Source organism: Triturus cristatus, chromosome 6, assembly GCF_964204655.1.
Source record: "Triturus cristatus chromosome 6, aTriCri1.1, whole genome shotgun sequence".
Taxonomy (NCBI): Eukaryota; Metazoa; Chordata; class Amphibia; order Caudata; family Salamandridae; genus Triturus; species Triturus cristatus.
The window spans coordinates 583,957,854-583,976,232 of NC_140589.1; the positions used below are offsets into that span (position 1 = coordinate 583,957,854).

An 18,379-nucleotide genomic window follows, 5' to 3' on the forward strand; every position below is an offset into this window, starting at 1 on the left:
TGCACCCAAAGAAACCTTGTTGTAAGTATAAGTGCTATATATAAGTGCTATATCATTGACATAGGGGCACCTACGTACTCCGCTATTGAAAAGTGCCTTAGGCCTTTCATTAACTAACATAGGGGCATATCAGCAACAACCGGCGATAATTATCGCTCAGCGCTCTTAGCGTGAGGATAATTATCGCCGGGTAACGTGGATTGTTATCGCTGAGATAGCGTGCAATTAGCAACACTTATCTCAAAAGCGATAAAAATCCTCACGCTAACTGCCTAACGTGAGATTATCGCTGGAAACCCAGCGATAATCTAACGCAATGTGGCGTTAGTTTGCTGATAGGGACTCACAAACTTAGCCATGATATCCACCTTCCTTAGGATATCATGGCTAAGTCAGTCCTGAAGCAGGCGTAAGGAAGGTAGCGATAACAGGGGTTATCGCTACTTTTCCTGACGCTATGCTTCATAGCGTGGGGCTTGATGATAGGAGAAATGTCGCTTAGAGACATTTCTCCTGTCATGTTAGGTCAGGAATGCCCACTTTGCATCTCATTAGAGATGCAAAGCTGGGCGTTAGGAATCCCCACGCTAAAGCAAGGTTTCACGCGTTAGCGTGGCCTTGCTAATTAGGCGATAAAATTATCGCCGCTTTTCAGCCGAAAACGGCCGCTAAAGCGGCGATAAGTTTTTATCGCCTTGTTGTAAATATGCCCCATAGTACTTTCAAAAATCCGTAATAACACCTGCTCCATGTGTTAACTCTTTAATACCTTGTGCACATCTTTGAAATCATACAGCCTGAACTGGCAGTGCTATATCTCAATGTATGCTGCCCTCTTCTGTTTTAATTGAGTCACGCTGACTGTCCCTACCTCTGACCCATCCTCAGCTGCACTGGAGTGCCCCACTTTACAACACCTCCAGCTTGTTTCATAGTCACACCCTGTTCACATCGGCCACACTGTTTTCTGGCTCTATCAGCCCTCATTAACCCTCTTTCATCAGCGCAGCCTTTCACGTGGGGATCAGGGCTGCACTATTAGGCTGATTATGGCGGTGCTCCAAGCGGCTCTATGGGACCTCGCAGACGAGCCTCTCTGGGGTGTGCGCTCGGGGGCCGAGGTGGGGAAGGGAGATCACTGCACTCAGCGCACTTCAAGGATACAGACAGCATTCTGAGGCTTTTCAGGGGAACTGAATTGAGGGAAGGGAAAGGGTCACGAGGATGCCTAGAGGTGGTGCTGGTTGCAGACAGTAGGGAGGGGTGAGCATTGGCAGGGGCGTAGGTGTACACCCGAGCCTCTTCGACTTCCCACGGCACGGTCCAGGTCGGGCACTCAGGCCGACTCACGCGGTATTTGGCTGCACTGGACTGGGCACCACTCTCCAGTCGCGTCCAGTCCAAATCATTACGACGGCCGACGGGCAGTAAGAGCTGCCAAACAACTTTAAACTATGCCACATGTGCCCGCTCGCGCTGACTCGCCTACTGAATGGATGGACGGGTACGTGCATGAAGGAACGCTAATTTACTGGACAAACAATGGGGCATATCAGCAACAACCGGTGATAATTATCGCTCAGCGCTCTTAGCATGAGGATAATGTTCGCCGGGTAACGTAGATTTTTATCGCTGAGATAGCGTGCTATTAGCAACGCTTATCTCCTCATCGATAAAAATCCTCACGCTAACTGCCTAACGTGAGATCTGCCTAACATGAGATTATCGCTGGAAACCCAGCGATAATCTCACGCAATGTGGCGTTAGCTTGATGATAGGGACTCATAAACTTAGCCATGATATCCACCATCCATAGGATATCATGGCTAAGTCAGTCCTGAAGCAGGCGTAAGGAAAGTAGCGATAACCGGGGTTATCGCTACTTTTCCTGACGCTATGCTTCATAGCATGGAGCTTGATGATAGGAGAAATGTCGCTTAGCGACATTTCTCCTGTCATGTTAGGTCAGGAACGCCTACTTTGCATCTCAGAGATGCAAAGCTGGGCGTTAGGAATCCTGACGCTAAAGCAAGGTTTCACGCGTTAGCGTGGCCTTGCTAATTAGGCGATAAAATTATCGCCGCTTTTCAGCCGAAAACGGCCGCAAAAGCGGCGATAATTTTTTATCGCCTGCTTGTAAATATGCCCCAATGTGAGGCCAATCAATTGTGCGCTGCAGGTGAGCTGCATATTAATATTGTATTGCTAATAAATAAATATGTTAATGTCACTTAACATGCACTAGAAGCACATGTGAAATACTGAATCTGCTTTATACCATGCAAAAACAATATACCTTTTTCAGTGAGACATTATAACACATACACCATAAATGACCTTGGGCCTGAGATCAAAGTTCACATCATGACTGACCATTCCATCGAGCAGTCCTGACAGACAACTAAGGATGGCCCTGCAAGATCCATGAATATGACCAGTGTTTTTGTGGACCTCTGATTGCAAGACATCGTGTCACACATTAGGGTGGGGCAAGTAAGCATCACTGTCCTTACAAACCAACTTGTGAGAACATGGGAAAGAGTGAGGAGAGGATGAAAAGTGTTGGCAAGGCGTCTTCAGCTCACTGGAGATCGTGGGCTGCTCAGGAGTTTGCCCGCCAGCTTAACCAACCACCATGTATGTCCTGCTGGCCCCAGGACTGAAGTAAGAAAAAAAAACTCACTTTTGTAAGCATTAAGGTAGCGTGAGATCCAAGTCTGGTTTTTGCAGCGTTTTGTGTTGTTTAACCAAGATCAAAATCAAACCTCATACTTATGAAACAGTTGAGCACATTGGAGTTTGTTGGAGAAATGCATTTTGTGTCGTTCTTGTGATATATCAAGCCAGGGAGTGAATTTCTGTAATGTTTTGTAGATTACGTGTATTTTGTTTTCTTGTGTTCTTTAACTGGTGGCAAGGTTTTCTTGCTGAGATTGTGTTATATAATTTATTCCGAGATGGCATATATGAGGAGTCCTTCCTAGTGCTCCTCTGGCTAAATGTGTGTTTTTTGGAAATACACGTAACTTTTTCCTGAACGTGGTTTTCTGGGTAGCTCAGTTGCAGAACAGTGTTAATATTTTAAAACTGTGCTATCATACTGGATGGCTGTTGATTTTCAGGCAGCAAAAGCTTATTGTAAAGAGTTTGGTTCACAAAAATGTTTTAAATCTGTGCATCACAGACTTACACCTACATTTAAATGGTTGTGAGTCTTTTCAAGCGTTAAATGAATCACAACGCACTAATGCGCACATTGTAAAATATGCAGATTTACTCATGGTCCACTAGGAGGCAGACAGTCCACTAGAGTCAAGTGTACATGGCAGGAATGAGTCACAGAAAATGTATTTCACTTTCTTTTTCTGTTTTTATGGGATAAACATTCAGGGCTACATATTATGTCCCAATGACGAAACAGTAGCTCCTTGACCTCAGTGATGTCTGGGAGTCTTTACCCATTTTGTATTCCTATTCTGTAAAGGGACCTATCAATGCTCTTTGCACAGCTACCTTTCCAGGGTGTAGAAAGGCCGTCATTACTTTTGTAAAGATCTGCAAACTTACTAGTTTGTGAGTGATTACCATTTCGCTGAACAACTGTCCTGGAATGCTTTGTTTCCCATCAGTGGTAGATAAAACCAATATGTGATAGCAGTTCAGATCCTGTGAACCAGGATCATGCAATTTCATTTTGTTCTCCTGTAGGTTCCATCAATTTGCTCTAAAAACTCTGTGTATTGACCCTTAAAAATGACAGAAAGTTAAATGGTTTGTAAAGTGACGTAGGGGCACCTACGGACTTCCTGCCTGAATACCAACACCTGTAAAATTATTTCATCTGTGGTCTCTTTGTGGTCTGGCTTGACAGCACAGCTGTCTCCAGACAATTATGTGAGAATCCCTATAGAGGGGCTTTGGCTCCGCCCACATGTTGGGAGCCAGGCATATAGGTTTTGATTGGGCATAAGCTGTGTGCTTCCACTAAAAAGTGCTTGGCCTCCAGGCAGATGTGATCATTTTGTTTATTTATCTGAGCTGGCCGAGTTTGAACTGTCAGAGACACCCACATGACATTATAATGCTGTGAAATTGTCTTAGACAATTAGATGATTTATGTTTTTGTCTTTCCCTGGCTGGAGCACAAATGGGAGCAAGGAGTCATTAACCTACATGGATTTTTAGGTCTGGTTAGACAGTGCACAACTGCTACCTGACCATAAAACTAAACAAATGTTAATATACAGCTCTTTGCTTCCACACACATTCATATTTAATTCCATGTTATATACTTGTAATGCTTTACATTACCACACAACATTCCTTTAAAGCCAGAGCTTTTAGCATTGCCAATGCTTGTTTTAAGGTTGTATGCCTCTTTACTCCTTGCTCACTTGTTTATATTTTCACTTTGCAGGCAATGGTTGGGATTCTACAATGTAAAAAACTTGGAGAGGAAAGCACCCTGGTTCAAGACCTGAAGCCTTTCCGCATACTCATCAGCCTTCTGGACAAGCCTGAGCTCGGTATTGCAGTGAATACTTATCGTCCTCTGTGCCTGTGTGTGGGATAATTCACCTGAGTACCATTTTTTTGCATCAGAGGCTCTGTCCAAAGCTGAGTGGCGCTTTTTAACTACACAAAGGCACATATGTTTACTCTTCACCGCAGCCCAGTGATTTTCCAATTTCTTCTCAGTTCAATAGTTCATTAGAAAGCTTTACTTTTAAAATCTTTTCTGTTTGTATGCAGAATCTGTGTGAACCTTTGAGGAAGAAGCCAGTGAGTGCTTTTTCGGTGAATCAGCTATTTATTTCTTAGCAAGAAGTGTCTTTTAAAAGTAGCGATCCTAGCAACAAAGCTAATCTACTTCATAATGCTTGTTACATGTTCTTTCTTGGTGTCAAACTTTAAAAACATAATTTTCCTCTTTTGGCATGTATAAGAATTTTATTAGTGATTAATTTGTTGTTACTTACCGGTAATCTTCATCACGCCGATTAAGGTCCTCATCGTCCTAGTCCTTACATAAGTAAGGCAATCCTGTCTCCCGACAGGCCATCTATAACGCTAGTTTTTTCATTTCTACTATATAAACCGCTCCCACCGGCCGCCATGCTTGTTAGTAACAAGACTAGACACAACTGTAGCGGGAGGGAAAAGGACTGGGACGAGGAGGACCTTAATCGGGGTAATGAAGAGTACTGGTAAGTAACAACAAATTATCCCTCATATGTCCTCCTTGTCCCAATCCTTACTTAAGTGAGGACCTCACAAGCAAAAACACATAGAAAAAGCATGGCACCAAGGATCCATACAGAATACAAAGTTTAATCCAAAACAAGATCAAGACAAAGCAGGCTTCAGAATGCCAACAGCAAAATTCTCTACAGAGGCATGTAAGACATTGAGGCGATAATGCCTTACAAAAGTATGTTGTGACTTCCTGGTAGCCACCCTAAAAATCTCCGGAATAGAAACACCAGCCACCTCAGCCCAGGAAGCAGACAGAGACTGAGTTGAATGCACCTGGACCTGAGTCGGAGGAGCCCGATCAGACCAACCGACTTAAAGGACCGGCAAACCACCAAATGCACCCACCGACTGATGGTGGATGTAGACACCTTCTTAACTTAACCACACCATCATAGGACACAAACCATGCAGGGGATAGACGAAAACTCTGGGTACACTGGAGGTAAATTTGAAGGGCCCTTCTAACATCCAACACAGAAGGAACAAGAGCACCCTCCTCCCCGTAAAATCAGGAAGAACAGCCTCCTGCTGTTATTGAAATTTAGAGGAGACTTTAGGAAGAAAGGCAGGGTGAAGCTCCAACACCACCTTGTCAGGCAAGAACTGTGAATAGGGAAAGGAAATAAGCAAGACCCCTAACCCACCCAACCTCAGAGCAGAGGTGATAGACATCTTAGCAGACAACCACAGAAAATCGGCCTCCAACAAAGGCTCAAAAGGGGACAATTGGAGACCCCACAGAAGAGTTGGCAAATCCCAAGAGGGCACAATCATAGGAGCGACTGGACGACAAAGCCAAAGGTTCTGCAGGAGCCGGACCACCAAAGGAACAACACCTTCCAAGGTAGGCCCCAGACCATTACACGCCCGGATAACAGCCCACTGAGCAGCCAAAGTAGAAGGGGAAAGATTCTTCATAAAACCATCCCTGAGAAACTCAAGAATAGTGGCCTGATCACCAACCACAGGATCCACCCCACGAGAGGCACACCAAGTGGTAAAAGAGCCCCAATGCTTGTTGTAACACACAGCCGCCAAAGACCAGCAACCCAAAGACTCCCAATGTCAAACGTTCAAAAGCCAGACCGTAATTGGCGGAGACAAGTCTACGACTGAAGGGGAAACTGAAGCGGGATGGGATGACTGGAAGCCGGACACAACTGCCCATCAGAAAGCCTCATCAACAGCGGGAACCAAAGGCGGCAAGGACAAAAAAAGTAATCGGGATAACAGACACCCTCGCCACCAGAATCTTCTACAGCACCCTCAGAAGTAGGACAATCGGTGGAAAGGCATACAGAAGGCCTGAGGGACAAGGAATGGATAGAGCATCCACTGCCCACGCCGGAGTACAAACCACCTTGGAACAGAACCAAGGTAGGAGGGCATTGTGAGGAGAAGCAAAAAGGTAAATCCAAGGCTTCCCGACCTGAAGACAAAGGTCCTGGAACAGGGGCACAGACAGATGGCACTGAAATGATGAAGGAAGGTTGCGGCTCAGGCTGTCCGCATGAAAGTTCAGGTGACCCTGACTGTAAACAGCCCTCAATGCTGTGAGGTGAGAATCTGCCCAGGAACAAATCAGGGAAGCCAGCTGCATCAGTTACTCGCTCGGTGTACCGCCTTTGTGGTTCAAGTAACAGCGAGCCACCTGATTGTCAGTACGAACCAACAGATTTGCCCACTGGAGGGGAACCTGAAAGAAATGCATCGCCAGCCAATTGGTCGCCAACTCTCACCAATTCAAGGAACGGGTGCTGTCTGCCTGAGTCCACTGACCCTTGGACTCCAAAGACCCCAACGTGGCCCCGCTACCCCAAAGACAGTCGTTGGTTGTCAGCAATTGGGGAGGAGGAAGCTGAAAGCGGACCCCCTTCTCTAGATTGGGAGTGCATAGCCACCAGCTCAAATTCCGAATCAGAACAGGGGATAGAGGAACAGGAGAGTCGTAATTTGTATGGGAGCGGTCCCAAAGAGACAACAAATGATTCACCAGAGGCTTGAGGTGCAGGCAAGCCCAGGGAATCACAGCCGTGGTCGCAGCCATCAACCCCTGGACCCACAACCAAGTCCGAGCCGAAGACAATCAAATATTTTTTCAAAATCCTTGATAAAGACCTGGGAGGCATATGCGGAGTAAGTTCTAGCCCGAATCCCAAAATAAGACACTGCGAATTATTGTTTCAGGGCAGCCTCCACCTTCCGCTCAAAAGGATCAGAAAGGGAAGCCTCCTCCACAGACAAAGAGGAAGAAGTCATCGAGGACAACATTGAATTGACCCTAGGAACAAGATGAAATTGGTCATCAAACTGCACCAAGCGATACCTCTTGCCCTGAAAGTGAGGAATCCCCTGTTTGTCGACCTCAAGCCATTCTTTAGCCAGAATCTCCTTACTGACATCATGCAAGGGGGTAAATCATCCACCACCGAAGTTCTGGGAATAAAAGCCATCATCCACCAAAGACTGAGGATCAAATCCCAGGACCTCACGAATATGGGCCAACATATCCGAAAACTTTACCCTGGATATATTTCCCTTTTGTCCCCATCCTCATCCCCCATCAGCTTCTTGGCAGCCTGAACCGCAGAATTAATCAAATCCTGCAAATCCAACCTGGAGATCTGTAACAGGTTATATTCCTGTAGTTCCTGCAAATATTTTCTCTTGGAAACAGATTTGATGGGCACCGGGACCAACTCCTCATTCCTCATGTCAGTAAAACAGGAGCAGAAAGCCAACAAGGAAGTGCTCAGGGACCACTTCCTATATATACTATCTCCTAGCAACCAAGTATCAAAACCCATGAGACTTGTAATGCTAAAAGCACCGGAACAGCCTGATCTCATCCACAGAGAGAGCTCCCTGCCCTAGCCAAGCCCATGTACGGGGAGCGCGTCGGGAGCAGAGGAGGGACGATACGCACTGACACACCGGTTAGGTCAGCGCACAAGGAATTACAAAATAAAATTACATAAACACTCATTGGAAATGAATCTAAAAATATTTACTGTGTCGCGAAGTAACAAACCTAGCTCTCCAATAGCACGCCCGTCGGACAGGAAAAAAATACCGGTATGGCAGTGGATGAGAGGGGTTTATATGGTAGAAATAAAAAAAATACTGACGTTCTAGATGGCCTGTCGGTAGGCGGGATTGTCCCACTTATGTAAGGACTGGAATGAGGAAGACTTATAAGGGGAAAATGTATTGTCACCAGGCTTGAATGCAAATTTACAGAAGATTTTCTGTATTAAGTTTTTAACAAGGCATAGACACACCTCGAAGATATTACTTGTGTACTTCTTATAATGCTAGAAAGATAGAAAAACTCTTAAAAATAGCAATGAGCGGCATGGCCGAACAGTGGACTGAGCAAGTTTTGAGATCTTTGTCTACTCTTCACTTTAGATATTACACTGAAATATCTCTGCTGTGAAAGAGTGGGCTGGCTAGTACCAAATCCCTGAAGAGCCTTGAAACCGACTGATGCCCGTGGCTTGTTAAGGTCTCAGGAGACTTTCCATTTATAAAAATCCCCTATCTCCGGCGTGCAACTTGGTTTTGCCTCCTGTGGAAGTGTAGCTGCTGCAGTGTCCATGGTCAGAGCCTTCTCTCTACATCAGTATTTAGCCATTCTTTCACCCCTAAATTAATAGTAATTCCTGTTTCACTGGCCTGCCTCATCACTAAGAGAAAATGTTGTTGTGTTCTTTGCGGTTGAGAGAGGTGGAATGTACCAGCCCCTCCTGACACTGCTTCATCAGCTGTCCCACAGATACTAGGACTGGTATGCTCTGAAAATGGGGGTCACAAGGCTTGGCTCGAACTCTGCTACGTCCTGTTTTGATGCCTCTGCTATAGGATTACATATGGTGCTTCTGTCACCTGAGTCCAGCATGCTTGGGTAGAGAACACCTGTTAACATCCAGTTGGCAGCTGACTATCCAGGCTCTCCAGTGTGCATTCTCTAGCTCAATGAAGACTCCTAATCATGCTCTTGCTTTACTAATTCTTTGTGTCCAATTGGAAAATATTGAAACAAGTGCTTGGTCATCCTGCTTTCACATCATATTGTTTCCCCAGGGATGGGAAACACACACTGCCCACACGTGTCCTTGACTTGCCGTGGGAGAAGATTTTGCTTTAGCACAGGTTGACTTCTCAAGTCACCTGTTGGGTATTGTTTGGGCTACTATCCACCAGTCTATGGCTCTGGTTGACCATTTGGCCTTAATTCCCCACTGCTCATTCTTTTGGAAGTGCTACCATTGCATACTCGCCTATTGTAGACGTTGTGTTCCTCACTGTTCACCTAGACCTTTGCTAGGCCTCAGCATTTGACTCCCCTCTTCCTTGCCTTGATCCTATTGAGTGCTTTTTTTCTGCCATGACTCAAGGGAGTATCAATACAGATTTGCATGGGGGAGTATTTTACCAATGCCCTTTGCAACATTATGCATTATCAACACTCCAGCATATTCAGAACTTTGCAATCCTTTTGGTTTTCAGTCTAAGCATTTTGACTCTGCCTGCTGCAAGTAGATTCTTGCAGTCTTTCCGTTCAGCAGCATGTTACAGTTAAAGTATTTTGTTTAATCTAAAGGGCATTATATGAACGTATCCCGTCCCTCCAGTAATGATTTTCCCAACACAACTGTAAGACATCTTTGCTCATACCCTCATTTCATAATTCAGGTTCCTCGCCTCAAATGAAATGTTTGATCAGTGCTGTGCCCATACAGTGGCTAGCTAGATTCCTTAAAACCTGAATGTTCCATTTCTTTATCTGCAGCAAAATGAGTGATGATTACTTTTACAAAAGCACTCAAACCTGTCATTGCCTGTCAACTGTTCAACATGTTCCTGGCCAGGGAATTTCTCTTGCAATGTCCTTCCTGGCGACCTGGTGAAGTCGGCGGTCACATGGTGGCGTACTTGAAAAATATTCACACTGATACGTGACACTCATATCTCTATTTTTAAGAACACAAAGATATGTGCCAATTGAATTTTAAACTATATTTTTGAAGACCGAAATGTTTTATTGACGGCAAGCTACACTCTAACAAGCATTTGCAATGCAACAGGTCTCGCCTTTTGGACCTTATAAGTGTTTAGCCAATCAATACATATGCTTAATACTTAATGTATTTTTAAATGTAAAATACCAACGTTACCGTCCTTGCTGCAAAGTACGAGCAGCTGCTTCCTTGTTACTCCCATCTGGAGCAACCAATCGCGGAGGGCGAGGGGTGGAGTCCAGGCTGATACTTGCCATTAATGCTGGTCGCAGCGGGGGAGCGCAGTGGACGCGCGCAGCGGGTGCGCCAATAGCGCCAAATGCGCACCAAAGGCAAGCCCGTCTGCGAACGTCCAGGGCCTGGGTCCAGTCACCATGCCCAATTTTATAAATATATCTCGCAGGAACTAAAACAGTTGCCCAAACATCCACTCAATCCCGCCGTCTGATTCAAAACCAGAGTATGGTACAACGGGTGTACTTTCCTTAATTCGCACATCGCATACACTGTCCTAACCAGCCACAGAGACAGGATAGACATAGGCACTCTGAACTATCCATCTTTTACTTAAATACCCGTTCCTTAGTCAAACACAAGCTTTAAATATTCCTTCTTCTGGTTTCAGAGAAACCGGACATCCTCCTTTTAACCGAAACTTGGCTTACTCAAGATTCAACCCCTGACATTCTGGCTGCATTGCCAAATGATTATTACATTCTCCAGATGAACCACGCGTCAGGCAAAATAGGGGGAGGAGTGGCGGCAATCATTCGCCAGGACCTTAAATTAGCAGCTCTTACCCCACTTTGTCTCCCTACTACTGACAACGTTGTAATCAAATTGGAGTCTGCTTCATCTCCCCTAATCTGTGTATTACTTTACAGACCCCCCCAGCACATGCCCTGTTCCCCCACTCTCTAAGAACAAGTAGCTAACCCGGCAACTAACCACACCAAAATCCTGTTGATAGGTGACTTTAACTACTGGTCAAACGATATTCGAGGCGGGCCCCATTCCGCCGAGCTACACGAGTTACTCACCAACTTAAACTTCACTCAGCAAGTTTTCATGGCCACGCCCATCAAGGGGCACACACTGAACCATGTATGGACCAACAGCAGGTATGGACGAACAGCTTGGCCGTATCCGCACTCTCGATTTTACCTTGTATATGGTCAGACCACCATTTAATAAAGTTCATTGTCAGGAACCCTACCCAAGCCAAACTCCCTACTAGTTACGGCAAGATGGTCAGGAAATGGAATACCATTGATAAAAATCTATTCCACAACACAGTGGCTAACACAGCCCCAACCATTGAACCTGACATCAATGTCGGCGAGAGAAGTATCTCTACCTGGCTACTAGCAGCCCGTAATAAACAGGCCCCACTCCAAAAAATAAACCTGGCCCGTCTCCTCGATGCACAGAGATGGTTCTCCACTGACTTAAAAACCCAAAAACTGGCCCTTCGTCAACTGTAAAGGAAGTGGAGACAGAACTATTCCCCTGAAGGAAAACTCATCTACCCGGAGGCTATGAGAGAATATAAAAAGGCCATCTTAATCGCTAAGGCCGCCTCCTTCTCTTCCAGAATCATGACCTCCAATAACCGATCTAAGGAGATCTTCTCAATTGTAAATGATCTGTCAAACTCAGATTTACCACAAAAATCATACCCACCCAAGCACTGTACAACTCTTTGAATAACTTCTTCATCGAAAGGTTCTCTGCCTTCAAATCCAGCATTCCTACATGCCCCTCCCATGAGATATCCCCCCCCCCTATGCCTGGAAACCCATGCTCCATTGAGCAACTCCCAGCCATAAGTATACAGTTACTTCAGGACCTCATGTCTTAAGTGAAATCTGGTTCACCCACAGACTGCTGCCCTCCCCACGTCCTGAAAGATGCCTTCACCAGCCTTCCAGGGCCTGCCCTCTCCCTCTTGAATGAGTCTTGATCTCAGGGCCATGTCCCCAAGGCTTTTAAAGAGGCAATTGTTGTTCTCCTCCTGAAGAAGCCAGCGGCTGACCCCCAGTTCCTCTCACATTACCGTCCGATCTCTTTACTCCCCTACCTGGCTAAGGTACTGGAAGCCCATGTGACTAAGTGCCTGTCCAACGTCATTGAACAATCCAACTACTTAGACCCACACCAAGCATGGTTTCCCCCTGCACACTCAACTGAGATGGTAATGCTTGCGGTATTAGATTCCCTGCGAGAGAAAGCCGACCGTGGCTCCCCTCAGGCCCTGGTGTTACTAGACCTCTCCGCAGCCTTTGACATGGTCGACCACGGTATTCTGGTAGAACGTGTCAGGGAGGCAGGCATCTAGGGCTCTGCCCTCAGTTGGATTTGTTCCTTCTTAGAGAACTGCTCCCAATCGGTCCGCATAGCCCAGTTCACGGCATCAAAGTTGGAAACCACGTGTGGGGTCCGCAGGGCTCCTCGCTTTCCCAACTTTTGGTCAATCTCTACCTCTTCCCCCTGATCAGTCCTCTTAAAGAAAGGAAAGTCACCACTTTAAACTATGCGGATGACCTTCAATTAATGTTCACTATCGACAATCACCCCCCCAATCCGCTCTTGAACTTCAGTCAACCATGCTGCACATCCGTCACTGTATGGATTGCAATCACTTAAAGCCAATCTAGGCAAGACTGAACTGGTCCTCACGGGTGGCAGCCACAACCTCTGGGGCCCTCACGTCGGGCCAGTGGACCTAGCCCCCCCCCCCATCCCTTCTCCCTCCGCGAAAAGCCTTGGCATCACATTAAACAACTACCTGTCTTTAAAATCCCAAGTTGGCTCCGTGATGTCTACCTGTTTCTTCCAACTATGGAAGATTAGTAAGATCAGTAGGCTACTCCCTCGTGAAGCATTAATACAGGTATTGTTAGCCACGATTATATCCCATCTAGACTATGCCAACTCAGTCTATCTTGGTTTGCCACTATTTCTAACTAAACGTCTACAGCTGGTGCAGAATCAAGCGGCCAAACTGATTAACCAGCAACCCAGGTGGCAACATGTAACCCCACTCCTGAGGAAGCTTCACTGGCTCCCTATTCCTCAGCGCTGTGCCTTTAAAGTTGGATGTCTGGTCTTTAAAGCATTACATGGTCAGTGCCCCAAATTCATTGAAAACCATATTCAAAGGTACCTTCCCTCACGTAGCCTCTGGCACCCAGACTCTGGAACTCCTTTCCCTTGGATATTAGACATGTACTGACCTGCTGAAAATCCCTTAAGACATGACTGTTCACCCAAGCATATAAATAAACTCCAACTGGGCCCGGTTAGTCCTAGATACAGCGCCATGAAGCCGACCGGTGTACGTGCGCTTTAGAAGAATTGAATAACATAACATAACTATACATATATGAAATCTTACAAAAAAGTACTTAATTTTAAAACATTCGTAAAGTGGAGGAAGGTGCACCAGAAAAAAGACAATAAGCTTCAAATGTATCCAAAACATTATTATCCTTAATTGTAGTTGTTAAAATTGGACATCAGTCAACGCGTTGCGTTCCGAATGGAACTTCGTCAGGGCTTAAGTATAGTAATCTCAATCCAATCGTTCTATGTACGTGGGTCAATAATTCTCAAGGTCAAAAACAGGCAAACAGGGTCCGCTAGTTATAGGAGTGTTCGGCTTGTCAATTGTTTAATATCCCACAATCGTCCAAGCTAGGTGGCCCAAAGTCTTGGCCCAAGTTTATACCCTGTCAATGCACAAGTAACCTCCACATCCACACAAACGTAGTAACGTGCAGGCTAATAATTTTCAGCGTCTTGTGTTTCCCAAGGCCAATGTAGGGGCCAATAATCCCAGTCAATGTCGACGTGCTGGATATAAGTCCCTCGTCCTGATTTTCGAACACTTTTAAAACATGCATTGAATTGCTGCTGCATTTGGCCACTAAAATGCAATATTTGAACACAGTTAGCCAAGCAGCATCATAGCACATGGATTGGACAAATGGGAGACTGCAACTTGTATGTCATAAGCTACAAATAAGAATTGTCCGAAATGCAGCTGTATGCAACAAAGAATTTCAGCTTTATTGACAGAATTAACATTTGTATTTTAAGAGACCTCTATCTCCGGTCTCATCTCACGCACAAAACAGCTCCTTAGTTTTGACGAGTCTTTGTTAGTGTCCTTTCAATAAACTGCCATATTCTCTTGAAAGCTTTCTAGTGCAATATAGCTCACAGAGGAGTACCAAAGGGGTCTTTCAGTGAGCACAAGGTTGATTTCCGTAATGGACCCTATTTCCATTCAGAAGCAACTGAAGTGCTCTGGTGCCTTAAGTGCTTGTCCGACAAAGGAGCACCCTACACTTTATGGACATATTGTGTGTCTGCTGCTACTTCATGGATGCCCCAGGCATGCCACCCTTGCCAGGAGTGGACTACTCGGGAGGGGATGGGGGGGTTGGGGGGGAATACAGCGCAGTTCATTAGTAACATTTCTTGCGCCACAAAATCTAATTTATTTTTATTTTTTATTTTTATTTTATTTTACAGAGTTTTAAATAGCGCAAACTTGACCGGAATCGGGTATCAGAGCGCTTTACATAGCACCAGTTGCGTTGCATGAGGACACAATCCTTTTTTTTTTGCTAGACATGGGGAGATTAAGTGATTTGCCCAGAATCACAGTATGTTTAGCGTCGTTGCCGAGACTTGAACCCAGTTCCCCAGATTCAAAGACGACCGCCCTAGCCGTTAGGCCAACTACTCTCTCCTCTATTGCTGACCACTATAGTCTGCCATTCTGTGTCACTGGCGTTTGTTTTCACAAGAGGTGTCCCTTAATAGGTTTCTTCATTTAAAATAATCTGTTGTCAACCTCATATGCAGAGAAGAGGTCACTATTCGAAAGATAATCTGTGTTTTTTTTTGTAGTAACTCAGTGTCTTTTGTCTCTGAATGGAGGAATGTAAGCGCTGCATTTGCTTACCTTGAAATTCAGACCATCTGTTGAATACTCGTAGTACTGCATGAGCAGGAAGATTAATGGAAGAACAGCGGCCAGACATGATAGGCTGATGCTCTTTGTTTACATCATAAACACAAGACTAAGAGCAGATGACCATAGAAGCAGCGATGGGAGGGAAGTGGTGCGATCACGAACAATGACACTGTAAATAAGCTGCGAGGCAAAGATACCCAAGGATAGAACACACTGTACAATAGTTACATGGGTTTATATAGGGAAAATCACAGACTAGGAACGCCCAGAGGTAAATGGAGCTTTGGGAAGAACACACAAATGAGACCATTGGTAAGAATCAACAACCTTGGTGCATTGTGTAACTGTCGCATTTGAAGCTGCATAACAAGATAGGCTTATCTGAACAAACTTTGTCTAAGGCTTTATCATTGTTTAAAATACACACAAAACGTTGGCTTCCGGTCAAGGCGTCAAGATGGCGTTCGCACTCTAAGAGTGCTCCCGACCCCTCCGTCATCCACCCCGAATCAGGCAACCCTCGGCACGCATCGGCATCACCTACCTGCAACCAGCGGTGTTTCTCTCCGGGGGGCCCCTTTCCTGACATCCCGGTCGCAGCCCGCGGCACCTGAGGTCTTCTAGGGCTTACGGCTTGTTGCAGCCTCTGTGGTGAGCGGCGTGCCTGGAGAGGCGGAGCCGGGCCTCGCGTGATCTCTGCTGCTGCGAAGGGTTGGACGGTGGCTCGCGTAGGGGCGGCTCGGCTCTGCAGCGGTGGCCCTGACTGGTGGGGCCGCGCACACAATGACATTGTCCGCAGTACTTCGCGGCCCCCTTCCTAGATCGGCCGGTGCATCGGCCGGCGCGGGGGCAGTGGCGGCAGAGTGGCAGGCCTCCGATCAAGGTGATGCGATTTTGGAGGGAAGAGGCTACGGAGGGTCGGGCGGCGGCCGACGCAGAGGCAGCTCGGACTGGCGGGGCCGCGCACATCAAGACTTTGTCCGCAGTGTTCCGCGGCCCCCCCCGGCCGGTGCATCGGCTGGCGCGGGGGCAGTAGCGGCAGAGTAGCAGGCCTTTGATCAGGGTGAGGCACCTTTGGAGGGAAGAGGCTGCGGAGGGTCGGGCAGCGGCCCGCGCAGAGGCGGCTCGGCAGCGGCGGGCCTGAGTGATGGGGCCGCACACTCCAGGACATTGCCCGCAGTGCTTCGTGCTGAGATCGGCCGGCGCATTGGCCGGCGCGGGGGCAGCGGCGACGGAGTGGTGGGCTTCCGGCCAGGGTGAGGCACTTTTGGCGGGACAGGCGAGCCGGGAACTGGTTGGCAGCAAGGACGGTGGTGGCAGTGTGATTTGCGAGCCCCCGCCCCCCCGGTGTTCTCCTGACTCCTGCATGTTCTGGGTGGCCAAGACCTCGCAGCCCCCCGTCTATGTGACCAGGCGGCGGTGACTGGGGCGCCTGGGGAGGAGTGGCGCTCGACCAATGGCGGCCCCGGGGAGTGGTGGCCGGTGGGGCCCTTGGTGGGAACTCGGCCGGATTGTCGGCTGGCACTGCCCCTGCGGCCTGTGGCGAGCGGCGGTCTGCGGCAAGCTGAGGTGTATGGCGGAGGAGTGGATTGGCGGTCTAGTGTGGTGAGTGGGGGGACCGGCTGCCTGTCTGGGCAGCGGCGCGGGGGTTGATGCGTGCCCCCTCACCCCATAGTTAGTCCCTGTGCCGGGCAGGGACGGCCGTCTTCGCGCCCCCCCCTCTTTTTGTCTGACGGCGGAGGGGAGGGGTCGGCTGCCTTATAGTGCAGTGCATGGCCGCGGCATAGACCCCCCTCGTTGCTGGCATTGTGGGTTTGGTGCCGGTAATCGGAGCTGTGGTGGCGGCTGGACCTGTCCCGGACTGGGCGCCACCGGCCATCTTATCGGGTGGCGGTGCATACTCCCCAGCAGACGGCCTTGACGGGGTGGGCCCCTAACCCCCTGATCGTAGGGCGTCATTGAGCCCCCGCTCACCGGTGCTCCCAAGTGGTGGTCGACGGTCTTGGGCTGTGGTGAGGGATCGGTCTGGGCTTGCCTGTCCAGCCGGGGTTGAGGCCTCGGGAGGAGGGATTTCTCGGCCATCATACCGGGTGGCATTGGATGTTCCGACATCCGTTGGCTATCAGAAGAGTGGGCGACGCCCGGTCCAGCTGGCCGCCCAAGGGACTCCGGGGACGGCTGTGGCAGTACCGGGGTACGGACGGGGGTCTGGGGTTGCACCTCTGGGCTCCACCATGCCACAGGCCCTCTAGGGTTCCGAGATCAACATTGTTGTTACCGCGCCCCCACCTTTGGTGGTATCCACGGACTACTCTCCTCTGGGTGGCTCCCGCGTGGTTCGAGGACAATCCACACGCCTGCAGGTCCCTGGTTCCCCCCCCCCCTCACTGATCCCTCGTCCCATCTGGGTCTCTTGCGGCCGTAGTGGCTTTGGGTCCCGTCCACGGTCATGGGAAGGGACAAGGGCCAACGGCCGGCGACCACGCAAACCAAGATGGACCGGTTTACTACTTCAGTCAGATCCCCCTGGGGGGGGCGGCGGTGGGGGGATTTCTCTTCCCCCCCCCCCCCCCCCTCCTGATAAGGACCTGGCCACTATCCTTCAGGCCATCAGTGCTTCTCAGGCATCCGTGGAAGGGAAGATAGGGGAAATCAAGGTGGACGTGTCCCTCCTTCGACAGGACCTTCACAACACCACCGCCCGATTGTCCGAGGCCGAATCCCGCATATCCACGACGGAGGACGACATCGTCCAACTGAAAGAGCAGGTGGCCCAACTTAAAGCACGTACCGGGGAGCTTCACAGGCGTGCCGAGGACGCTAAGAACCGCGCGCACCGCAACAACCTTCGCCTTGTGGGGTTTCCCGAGGGGGTGGAAGCGGGGTAAACGGCCACCTTCGCTGAACAATGGTTTCGGTCCTGGATGCCCGGGGAGGCTCTGTCAACTTGGTTTGTGGTAGAAAGGGCCATTGGCACCTAGGCCTCCACCCGGTGCCCCGCCCGCCCCATCATCCTTAAAATTCTCAACTTCAAGGACCGGGATGCCATCTTGCGAGAGGCCAGGGCGAAGGGTCCCCTCAAGTTTCAGAATCACGTTATTATGGTATTCCC

At 48.3% G+C, this 18,379-nt stretch overlaps 1 protein-coding gene across 3 annotated transcripts in view; it reads left to right on the top strand.

The window, feature by feature from the left end:
* The window catches only part of DOP1A (DOP1 leucine zipper like protein A), a 1,047,530-nt gene that overhangs the window by 285,929 nt on the left and 743,222 nt on the right, over positions 1-18,379 (top strand). For all 3 annotated transcript variants that reach the window (XR_014963003.1, XM_085611023.1, XM_085611022.1), the window contains exon 9: positions 4,418-4,526. Coding sequence is in view for 2 of the 3 variants with exons in the window: in XM_085611023.1 (XP_085467149.1) it covers positions 4,418-4,526 (109 nt within the window). In the remaining variant the exon portion in view is untranslated. The remainder of the gene's footprint in view (positions 1-4,417; positions 4,527-18,379) is intronic.